Source organism: Semicossyphus pulcher, unplaced genomic scaffold (assembly GCF_022749685.1).
Source record: "Semicossyphus pulcher isolate SPU_LCO1_2020_fin unplaced genomic scaffold, fSemPul1.0.p SCAF_19, whole genome shotgun sequence".
Lineage (NCBI taxonomy): Eukaryota > Metazoa > Chordata > Actinopteri > Labriformes > Labridae > Semicossyphus > Semicossyphus pulcher.
In genome coordinates, this window is record NW_027211692.1 from 16,737,266 (window position 1) to 16,749,735 (window position 12,470).

Sequence of the window (12,470 nt, forward strand, 5' to 3'; positions counted from 1 at the left end):
TGATCTGTATTACTTCTGACATCACTGCTTTTTATGTGTAACAAATGTCTAGTAGAGCAATGACAAAATCATTTAGAAAACAAATTTTGTTGTGTCTACAGGGGGATTTAAATGTTCATAAAGCTTTTTAGTTCAAAGACTGTGTTTTCCTGCAGGTCAGTGGTTCACCCTGGTTTGCTACATGCTCCCCGTTGCCTCGTCCTTACTGACACTACCTTTGTATCACGTTCAAATAATTGCTCATTTGCTCCTGTCTTTCAGTTGCCCCGTTCCCAGTGGAGGATAATGGAACGGCTTTGGATCTCTTTGCTGTTGCTGGCAGCAGCATGCAAGGGGCAGCCGTGTCCGAAACGCTGCATGTGCCAGAGCCTCTCTCCGTCGCTCGCTATCCTCTGCTCAAAGACAGGCTTGCTGTTTGTTCCTGCTGCCATTGACCGACGCACAGTGGAGCTACGGCTTCAGGAGAACTTCATAACAGGTAACGTTCATGCTCGCAAATGTAATTTATTCATCAATCACCATAGGGTATGAACACATTTTGCCTGATCCACGGGCCTTACCCTCATCAACCATTGTTTGAGAATGTCATACTGAGAATTTAAACAGCAGCAAATTCACATATGAAGGGTGGGTGTTGACTTGACCGGTTAAATACCGCAGGAGGTCAAAGGGCACATTGGAAACAATGAGTAGAGTATGTCACATGAATGTAGCAACATGCTATCATGGGTTGTTTATTGCCTGTTCAATAGCAAATGTCAGCTCATGTGGCACTTCATGAGAATAACTTTAACTTACTTCAAAACTTTTTTGTTTCGTGCTTCAGTCCAGCAAACCTCATTCATGATTCATCATCTCCCTCTATCAAAGAGTTCTCTCAGATACTTTGTGTGAAATGTACTTATTTTTAAGAACTGAAGTGTTGCTTTATCCTTTTTTATTATAATCTGGATTCCCATTAGCTCTCACCAAGGCAGCCAACTAATCTTCCCAGACTCGACTTAAAAGAAATTCTATTCTATAGTCCACCAAAACAAAAGACGCACGAGCTGAAAAAGACTGCTTTCACATGGTCCTGAAAGATAATTTGATGTGCCATTAGCAAAATCACACAGACGCAGTTATTTAAGTTACATTGTACTATTCACTATTCAGCGCTCTCATTCTGTATCTTATTTTGTAGGATATCAGCTTTTCTCTGCTGTCAACATTAGTCCTTAGTGTTTGTTGCCATGGGTATACTCATAGGGCCTAGCCTTAGACGAAAGAAGCTCCACAACATTACCGATGTGGTTTTTAAAGCTTATTGTATCCTATCAGCTATCTAAAGACATAATTCATAAAAACAACTTTGTGTTTATTCCATTCACTCCTAGCGGTCCGAAGAAAGGACTTTGCCAACATGACCAGCCTGCTACATCTGACTCTGTCCAGAAACACCATCAGTCAGATCCTCCCTTCAGCTTTCAGTGACCTGCGGCGACTCAGAGCACTCCACTTAGACTCCAACAGATTAACAGTGATCAAGGTAAGACTGATGAAACACTGAATTGATTTAGAATCCTCAGAGCCACACAATTGAAGTTCAAGGTTGGTTAATAGATACAAACAATTGAAAAATAGAGCTACAATAGAAATAGATGACAGTACTGGAATAGATGAAACATCTTCATGATGATGCTATTTGTATTTTCTCTTTTTCCATCATTAGGATGACCATTTCAAAGGCCTCACCAACCTTCGTCACCTGATCCTGGCAAACAACCAGCTGCACTCTATAGCTCCCCATGCCTTTGATGATTTCCTTTCTACGCTGGAGGATCTCGACCTCAGCTACAACAACCTTGCCGAGGTGCCCTGGGACACGGTTGGGCGCCTAACCAATGTTAATACCCTTAATATGGACCATAACCTCATAGAAAATGTTCCCCAAGGGGTATTCACCAACCTACACAAACTGGCCAGGTAAAGGAGTAAATACAGGAAATGAATAAGCAGAGGATTTGTGTGGAGAAAGATTTAGTTTTGATGTATTGGATTGCATACTGACCCAATGGATACATTACTGTTGATCTAATACATCCGGCACCTTCTCCCTACCCCTTCTTTTTACAGGCTAGACATGACATCCAACAAGCTAAAGAAAATACCCCCGGACCCATTGTTCCTGAGAATCCCAGTTTATGCCAAGTCCAAAGGCTCCCCCTTAACCTCCTTGGTGTTGAGTTTTGGAGGCAACCCTCTTCACTGTAACTGTGAACTTCTGTGGTTAAGAAGACTGACCAGAGAAGATGACCTCGAGACATGCGCCTCTCCCTCCGACCTCAGTGCCAAATACTTCTGGACAATACCAGAAGAGGTAACATTCTCTGTGTTCCACTTGTGTCTGGATTGATTTCCTGTCTTTATTTAAGAGCATGGTATTTCAATTTGAGAACACGACTTCATGCTTACATTTTGTACTGCTTTCCCTCAAAACCTTGCACTGGCTGCACTGGCTTATGCAACTTTTCACCTTCCATCATGCCCTTGTACACACAGAACACACACAGGCCTTTTATTTTGATTATTTCCGATGTGGAGAAGCTGTACATGATGTTGGTCTCGGGCTTGAGTTTTTGGCTCGTGCCTGATTTAGGCAGGAACCACCCTGAGGTGAAGCATGCGTGGGAGGAGGTACCGGTTAGTGTGTCCTCATCTTCTGGCATTACCATAATGGCTGTAATGCCAGGAGTCATATAAATCAAGAGAAGGAGGAAACAGAAGTTCGCTATATCCCAATCCTCTGAGAAGGACTGAGCAGTAGGAGCGCTGCTGGGTATCTCTAGTACTGGGTGTCTCTAGTGTAACAAGTAGAGTGGAAGTGTGCCGTAAACTCGCCAATGCAAGCATATCTTACTTTCTTAATGATGCGCCTTTTAAATAGCAGGAAATACTGTTCCATTGACTTTGGACTGAGTTTCTGTAGCTTAATGGTGCAGTCGCTTGCTGCTTCCTCAAGATTGCACTGTGCTACCAATGTGCCTGACCACACCTCATCTTAAGATCAAAACACCCATGAGCCAAGATGGGCTCAAGTACATTTGCTTTTTGAATGATGGAGGCAATGTGCATGTAGATGACAACTGAATCTTGCGGATAGTGGCAATGACACTTGCGCTGGGGGTGTAACATCGGGCTATTAGTGCCCTTGCACAGATTTCCTGCAATCCAGTTCAGCCCCTCTCCTGGAGCTGATTCTGTCAAGCATGAAGGGTTTGCTCTGCTTTTGTGCAACACCCCTGTCAAAATCCCCCAAATAATAGAATCCCAGGTGTAGTGTTGACCAGTGGAATGATCGCTGCCCATTGAGGGCGTTTGCCTTTTGAGGCTTTTAGAGCGTCCCATTTTGGCTTTCACTCTTTAGCAGGATTCATCTACTACCCCCATGTACAGCTTTTTCTTTGTATAGTTCAAGCAATTCTAACTGCAAGTGGCGGCTACTTGAGAAAGAGGGCATGGTTTTGAGGGAAACCATGACAAAATAAACTGAAATATAAAGCTCTTGAATAGGAAAAAAGACTAAACAAATTCAGATTTTGAAACAAATGTGTCTGAATTGTGACCTTCCTCTTTTTGTCCTTTAGGAGTTTATCTGTGACCCACCAGTTCTGACCCGTAAGTCACCTCATACAGTAGCTATGGAAGGCCAGCCTGCCAGCCTTAAGTGCAAAGCGAATGGCGACCCAGAGCCGGAAGTCCACTGGATCAGCCCTGAAGGGAGACTTATATCTAATGGCTCCAGGTACTAAGATTATTTCTGAAGCATTTTTTAAGCTACCATAGAAAACGGCTAGGCATTTAGATGTGACAATTTCCTCAAACTGAAAAGCAATGTTTTAAATGCACTCTGAGAGCGCTACTTTGCATTAAATGATGTCAGAAACCTGGTACCGTATTTGGCAAGTGCAAAAAAAAAAGGGGTTGTGTAAATATCCTTCCTCGCACTGCTCTAGCTCAGAGCTATGTGCCAATGTGACACCGAGTCAAAAAGACAGTGTGTCTTACATCATTTTGTCTTGGCTGTAGTAGTAGGGCGTAGGTACATGACTCATGTGGGCCAACTCTGAATCAGGATTAGAGAGGGTATTTTATGAGGTCACCCTGTTCTCACATTTCCATCTGGTTACCCAGTTGGCATATATGTCAAATAAACCTTCAGTTGTAAAGTCTTTGCAGTTTTCTTATCTTTAGATATATTGATCAAAATAGGCAACTTATGCAGTTAATAATAGGGATGAAGCCCAAAGCCAGTCAGTGACATAGCCCCTCAGCCTGGCAGTCATTGCATTGATTCTGGATCGAGTGCCTGAATGGATGGTGGTGGGAGTTGGCATTAGCATCAAGTGCTGCAGGCAGCAATGCACAGGTGCTACTAAATGAGCTAATGAGGAGAACACTGATTAGTGATTAGTTCCTGTGTGGGTGGCAGAAAAGGAGGGCTTACATGATTGTGGATTTAACTTTGAAATCATAATTTTGCGACCAGATGTAAAATAATCTTCCTTCATTGAAATGAGTAGTGTGAGAATTAGCCTTGCCAATTTTAATATGAATTCCCAAATATACCACCTGGAGTCTCAGCCTACTCTGGTGAGAATTACAATGAGATTCTAAGAGAATTTCTAGGAACCAGTTAATGTGACTTAGAGAGGAAAAAATGAATGAAAGGAATGAGGATGGATGTTTTATTTAATCATACATCTGAATTTGTTTCAGAACTTTGGTTTTCCCCAATGGAAGCCTGGAGATCAATGTCACATCCCTGAAGGATTCAGGAAACTTCACCTGCATTGCCTCCAATGCAGCGGGTGAATCTACAGGAAGGGTGGAGCTAGTTGTCACGGCGATGCCTCATCTGGCAAACAGCACAAGCCGAAGCCGGGACCCGTCCTCCGAACCTGCGCCCTCTGTTGTCCAAACTAAGGTAGCCCTGCCGAACAACGAGACGAGAGGTGGCGACCGGAGGGTCTCATTGGTGGAACTGACAGGAAACTCTGCACTCATAAGATGGAGCAGTCAAACTCCTACGTCTGGAGTCAGGATGTTCCAGGTCCAGTACAACAGCTCTGGGGATGATACACTGGTTTACAGGTCGGTCCATCTTCTCTGCTAATGTATAATCTGTCTGTCTTTGTGGTGGATTTCTGTCTGCTGCACAGTATACATGGTGACCTTTGTTTTTTTAAGGCTCATTAGTAAAAAGCTTTTGAGTTTGTCTAGTGAGCCAGCAACTGTGTGCTCAGTTGTGCGTAAGTTAATCAGAAGTCATCAGCCTCTGCTGTGAGGATGGGAGCAGATGATAGATGGTACAAGTGGAGATTAGCCAGTCATCCAGTCGTAAAAGTCTAATCAACTGAAATGATAAAGACATCTGTAGTGGAATAGAGTCATTGTCGGGTTGCTGGATGCATGGAGGCCTGGGCCAAATGTGACAAGTGTAGTGGCTGAACGAGTTTTAATGCTTGCCTGTCTCTGTGGTTCAGTGCTGCATTGATGTGCCGATGCTGTTGCTGCATTTAATTGCTGGTTTTTATAATATGTCTTTTATGATTAAGAAGTTTGCGATTGACTGGCGATCAGTCCAGGGTGTACCCCGCGTCTTGCCCAGTGACAGCTGGCTCCAGCCTCCCTGTGATCTTGAACATGATCAGTAGTATAGATAATGGATGGGTTTAGATGTTTCCCCATGTTCTGTTGAGTAGGAGTTTACTAGGACGTGTTGGTTCTTCTTTAATTCATCATATTTAACAGACCAGCCCCCATTAAACTCAAGACTATTGGAACGCAAGACAGTTTGGTAACATCAATATTCAATGGAGATAGATAGATTTCTCAGCTTAAGAGTAAGTTTTCTTCTTTGTGTGTGTCAACCCAACTAACACAACAGAATTCCAATGGATTGGAAAAAGGAGCTGGTGTTTGGTAGTAATTCTTCGGGGTGTGAATCAATTGAATTCCAAAAAATGTTGCCATTCAAATAACCTCATTTGATGCACAACACTTGAGTAAGCAGCAAGGTAATTTTATCGAGAAATCATACAACCATGATTAAACTTTTGTTGAACCATGCAAGACTGGCACCATTATTGCCTCACTCTCTCGGGTAGCCTGGTAAATCCCTGTTTATTTTCAGCTCTGAGGAGTTTTCATATGATGTGGAGCTGTCTTGGCAACAGGTTGGGAAAACCTCTTAGATCTTTTAATGAGTGACAGGCGGCTTTAATGCTATCACAGTGTACTAAGGACTGTTTATTTGATTATTTCAGAGGTGCAAATGAGTTGGCAAAATACATAACCCTGTCTTCTGCTGTAACAGAAAACAAATCACGAGTGTCTTCAAATAAAATTGCCCGAGAGAATATTCTGATAAACAATTTAGCTCTTCTTGGCCTTTTTACTGATGTTGAATAGCTGACAAAGTCTCTCTGTTGGGGAAATATATTATGAGAGGAGAAGCGGTGGGAGAATATTTTAAGAGAATCAGAAAGTTCTCCCTAACATTTTGAAAACACAGAACTTGTACGTTTTGAAAAGTGATTATGATGTTATTTCCTCGCTGGAGAGGACACACTTGTATTCAGACAGTTGAGCTCACTGTGGGAGACAAGCAGCTTCTTACAATTCTAAGCATGAAAGCAGCTCTCCTACTAAGCAACTGTCCATCTGCACCTGCCCGCTCAAGGTTGGATGCAGTTAGAGGGAACAGTGGGCCCTCGAAGGGACAAAATACACTCGTCTCCGGTGAAGTGCAGGTGTGTGTAGATGTGTGCGGGTTTGTGTGTGTAGCTGTGGATCTTTCTTAGAGCCTCACATCATAAAGCAGATGGTCAGCGAGTTTACAATACCTATAGAACTGCATGCCTCGGATGTTAAATAGACTCCCTCTTAAGGCCTCCAACAATTGTAGATGTGAATGAAACAACAAATCGCATTCAGGCATTTATGTCAGGAATACTGATTGCAGATTCTTAGAGACAATATTTCAGTGCTTATTTCTCCACATGCACATTCTTCTTTACCTATGGCTTCTAAATAACCCAATTTAAAATGTGTTTAAAAAGTTATTAAAATATTATAACTTTGTTTGAGTAATCTATCATAGCACACTTCTCAAAATGTCTGGCCTCAGCTTAAAGTCTGAATCCTTTAGATTCTCATGAATTCATACAGTCTTTTTAATCCCTTTCATGGTCTGCATCTCTCTTCACGAGGCATTCAATGTATTTATGTAGAGTAATAATCTCTCTGCGTAGAAGCACTTATTGGCAGAGTCCACCAATCCTGTACTGGACTGAGACTTCCTATGCAGAACGGATTTGCAGGGAAACGATGGAAGCATTTAATCCGAGGCATTGATCAGCCTTACAGAAGATTTGACTGTTTTCCCGTTTAGAGGAGTTGTATTAAGTTACTGCTAATGCTAATTAATGCATTTAGTGTTTAACTGATGAACACAGGATTGCCTTTATTGTGAAGCAGCCACAGGAAACATAATGCGTTAAGTTGTATTTGCTGTTGTGTTTATGAAAAAGCAGTTCCTTAAAGAGTTGCTGCAACATTTAACCATGGTGTTAGCACGGTAAACACGTGTCAATAAATCAGTTATCAATCAAATCCTAAAGATTACAACTTTGTGTTTAGAGTTCGACAAAGAACGCAACAATGACAAGATATTTACAGAAGTGTGACTGCTCCAGTTCAGGTAAATCTAGTCACTGTGATTCAGCACAATGCAAATATGTGACAACTTTGCATCTTACGGCTTTCGAACACTAAATATCTAAGGCTACATCCACACTTATATGTTTCACTTTTAAAATGCATATTCCGTTTGCTACCTTTACACCTAACATCTAACCTAATCTGCCAATTTAAAGACTGTAAAACAGAAACCTTTGGAGAGGCTATTGACCATTTGATTTTGGAAACAAAAACGCAGACGCCCACATCAACTTGCAGATTGAGTCTTATTGGCCATGTCAGTGTCCCCTCCTCTAATTTGTTGTGCCCCTATCATGTGAACCAAGAAGAAAAATTAACCAGCAGCAGATAAAACATATCAAGAATGACTAATTACAGACCTTTTTGTGTATGCCAATGGTTCACAAAATGAGGGTCTGGATTCCCCAGGGGTTCGTAAGATGCCTTCCAAAAACAAAATTTTAAATGATTTAACATTGCATATTTGATCTATTATTGTAAAAAAATAAGTAATAAAACCATGCAAATAACACATGACCCTCGAGGTGAGTACAACAGGTTAGCTAAAGCATCAGTCGCAGCAGGACTATTTACAGAGGCAGAGGAAACACAGCGACATGTGCACGAAAGTCGGCCAATTTTCTGCGAACCAGCTACATTAAGTATCTTAGCTTTTAAGCCAGAATAAAACGTTGGTTAATACCAACCAAAGACAAGCGGCCAGCGTGGCGGAGAGGCTCTACTAACTCATGCGAAAAGACTTCCTCAGCATTGACTTGCATAAAAAATACAGATTGCTACAAAACACGGAGGGTGATGACCGAGTGGCCATCTCCAAAATTAAACCCGGAGTGGACTTGCTCTGCTCCATACGTAGTGCCGAACCATCTCATTCTGTGAGTTTAATGTTGAAATGAAAGTAATGTGTAAAAATTCCTCAAATGTACGTTTGCACATGACCGCATCAATGCAGGTATCTGCAGCTCTTTACAGACTCGTACAGACATCACCTGTAGGTTTGCTTCATAAATGTGTAATAAAAGTGCTGCAGCCTATACATGCAGATTACTTGTGTTCTTAAATCACTATAAAATAATATTATGGTTGTTATGTTGTTGTGTTGTTTTAATGCCCGTATTTGGACAGGCCTGCTAGTGTGTGTGTGCAAAATGATATGCTTTAACCACCAGCAGGGACAGTGGGGGTCGTTCAGTCTCTGGCACCGATATTTTGGGGGTCGCAAGCTGAAAAGTTTGGTAACCCCTGGTCTGCTGCTAGCTGCTGTTGTGCGGTTACCTTCTACACTTTATAATGCCACTCCTGCTACATACACAGGAAGCAAGTTTTGATTCTAACGATTCACGTGTCAGATCAGCCCTACTTGTTGTGTCACTGTTTTGATGGAGAGAAACGGTGGCTGGAACATGGCCCGAGTTAATCCTAAATGCCATGTCTATCACCATATCACTGTCCGGTGCATCCTGCGACTTAATCCACTCATTCTGCAGTTAACATGCTGTGACAAAAAACATTCTTAAGTTTTATTTACCCTGTGGGGGAAAAAATTGGCTTTATGTCGTGTTACATGAGCATTTTGGGGGGTAATTTTACTCCATCTCATAAAATCATGGCTGCTGATGACTTTGATACACCAGACTTGGAATCACATGGCACTGATATATTAACATCCATTAGAAGGTATCATCTCTGCAGCAGCTCTGCTCTGAGTAAAGAAAAAAATAAATCAAACAGCCCTGAGTGCGTCTGTGTGGATGAGTCTACAGTTCCTCTCTTCTGTCTTTCTTTAGTCAATATCCATTAGGGAGGGTGAGGCATTATGCCACGAGGGGGGAAAGAGGTGGGGGAGGGTGAAGGAGGAGAGGGGACTGAAGTGCTGAGAAGAAAGGAAATAAGAAGAACAAAACATTGGTTAAGGCCATGACCTGAACAAACGCATTTACCTCTTTATTTGTTGTTTTTGTTCCATTTAAAGATCAAATTAAAGTATGTCACACTTTTTGAAGCTTCATCAATATGACTGATTTGAAAAGGAAAAATGTTTTTCTTTTTACAATAAGAAAGTAGAAATGCTGCTTCAGGCATATGCAATGCATATTAAACTTACTGCAGAATAATTGCTCTAATTTTCCACTGAGAAAATGACTCCAGCCAGAGCCTCCAGATCTCAGCACGCTGTGATCTATACACTGCCCTTGATGTCCTCTTTATTTAACTTTTATTTAAGCAAGCGGCTCAATTCGGAACCATTTCCACTTTAGAAAGACCACCAATAGTCAGGAGATTTTCTGAGGAGCTTGGAGCATAAAGAGGGCTCTCTGACGCAGTCTCAAAACCCCCTGACTACTTACGATCAATGCCATTATAGCGCCGAGTGTGTGCGAGTGTCTGCGCGGGCGCATTCGTGTGTATGTGCTTGGAAACCATCGGTCGACGGTTTATTAGTTAACCCTGTGTCTGAGACATGCTCTTCAAACCCCCTGACTAATATAATCAATGCTCATTCAAGTGTGTGTTTGTGTGCAAGTGTTAGGGGTGTTTGTGTGTGTGCGCGCTGCACCAGCTGGCAGCTGTAGAGCTAAAAACCCGATGTCAGTTCCAGTGCCGTCAGTTGCAGCAGAGCACTGCAGGAGGCCTCTGAGTGTGTCGCTAGTGTAGATGTGTGTGTATGAGTGTTATTTTAAGTAGACTACAAAAGCTCACAGTTTTCTTCATGTCTCTTTGCACCTTGAAACCAACTTCATAAGGTACAAAATATTTGCTTTAGTCTGTAAAAATGCAAAAACACTTAAGTTCAATTGTAGCAACTTTCTTTGACATGCTTTCCTTCCTTTACTGATCCACACTTGTCACCTTATTTGGGTGTGCTTTCCAGCCCTGTCTCCTTTTTTCATCTTATCACTGTTATTAATTAAATCAAATATATTAGGCTTCAAATGTCTTTCATCAAATAGTGATATTGGATAGACAACATGAATTGAGTCAGAGAGAGAGCGAGAGAGAGAGCGCCAACCAAGGTCCACAGCCAAATATAAATGGAGGATGTTGCACTTAAGGGTAACGTTAACATTAAGTAAAGCTGTTGGTCTTTATTAACTACAGAAAAGTCCAAAGTGACTTGAAGGACAACAGTGCTTTTATGTCATTAACTTCTAACCTCTTCTAACAGGGAAAGACTGCTGCTCTAGTTTCCACAATCCCACTGAGCAGGTTTGCTTCTTTTATTTTTGGCAAATTTCACACATCTCTTAGAAACACATTCATTTTGCATTTCCTACACAAAGGAAATATTGGCAGGAAACAAAATGCAGGCAGCAGATACGATAAAAACATAATTGGAAAAAACAAATCCAAAGCGTATAAAATTAAATCATTTTTTTCCCTCCATTGGCTCCGTTTGTGCTGAACTGTAAAGTATGTATGCGTGAATTTGTCAGTAAAAAATGCACAGCATTGTGTTAGGCCTATGAAAGATAATATTGCTGAAAAATCGAAGGAGGTACATTTATATAGGTTGCTTATGTCTTTTTCTTTAAGTCCAAAATTGAAACCTAGCTATTAGTTCTCCAAGCAGATTGGGAGTGAAGTTTGTATGTATACAAGGTAAGCCTTTTGTCCCCTGGACTTAAGGAGTCAAGGTTCCAGGTCGCCAGGTCAAGGCGAGATTATTACGCCTGTGTTACGTCTGGTCTTCTATGTAAAACGCACGGAGGAGGAATGGTGGGGCGAACTCGTTCCGCCTCTGACCCGGCATCGGAGGTAGTAACAGCGCCAGTGTAAACAGCAGAGCCGACAGGGCGGAACAGCGCCGTGTGTGTGTATTTGAAGCATGCGCTGTTTGTTTAAACCTCGCGCACATTTTGCTTCCGCAACGTCAGAACGCTATGTAAAGACACACACTGGGTCGGCTTTACGCCGGCGTTGCTTGGTCTAATGTAAAAAGATATAGGTAGATGATGGCGGAGCTTCGTTACGGCATAAAAACAGCTTGTGATACAGGTTGACAGTGTGAGATAATCCCCTGCCCGGCTTTCAGTGATAGTTTCTTTATTTGGACATGAAGGATGCTTGTTATGGTGCAGGCCGGACTCAAACATCAGAAAGTGAAAAAGCCTCTTGGATAAGTAGAACATTTGAAAAGTGCAACAGTGCACTTTATAGGAGGATTTCACAACACTGATGAATAAGATAAATCTACACAGACAAATTAGATCCCAACACGACGCCTTCTATTAAGCTTCCTTTTCATCTGTTTTCACACTAACCACCTTACTTTGCATTTTTCCTCTTCTGTGTGTGATTATTGGTGTATTTCTGTTCCTGTTAGTTAAAGAATGTGTTTCTTATTAATTGGGCCCTTTCAGGAGAGAGAGAGAGTGCTCTCAGTTGTAACTGTGCCGACAGCTCTCTAAGTGGAACATAATAATTACCTGATTGCAATGGATTTTCCCCTTTTTATTTCACCTCAAAGCCACACCACATACTGCTGATTGTTTAATGGGGAGCTGTAAAACTGGGAGCCTGAAGTGACAAAGATGCGCATACAGTGTTTCACAGTTTCCCCCTATGATGTTTAATTAGTTATTCTGTTTAGCGTTGTGTCATGCATGTCTGTGTCTGCATGTTGATGCATGCTGCTGGTTGAGCTTTTGGGACAGGCAGAATCTCAGTATGAAATAAACTGATCTGGGATCAGTCAGAGTTCAAGA

At 41.9% G+C, this 12,470-nt stretch overlaps 1 protein-coding gene across 3 annotated transcripts in view; it reads left to right on the top strand.

The window, feature by feature from the left end:
* The first annotated feature begins 282 nt into the window (after positions 1-282).
* LOC138596911 (leucine-rich repeat and fibronectin type III domain-containing protein 1-like protein) overlaps positions 283-12,470 on the top strand; it is a 68,753-nt gene continuing 56,565 nt past the window's right edge. For 2 of the 3 annotated variants that reach the window (XM_069668376.1, XM_069668375.1), the window contains exons 1-6: positions 286-478; positions 1,377-1,528; positions 1,712-1,965; positions 2,116-2,359; positions 3,627-3,784; positions 4,759-5,133. In XM_069668376.1, the coding sequence (XP_069524477.1) occupies positions 286-478; positions 1,377-1,528; positions 1,712-1,965; positions 2,116-2,359; positions 3,627-3,784; positions 4,759-5,133 (1,376 nt within the window). Of the gene's footprint in view, positions 479-1,376; positions 1,529-1,711; positions 1,966-2,115; positions 2,360-3,626; positions 3,785-4,758; positions 5,134-12,470 lie in introns of all 3 variants that reach the window. The other variant, XM_069668377.1, reaches the window with a different exon arrangement.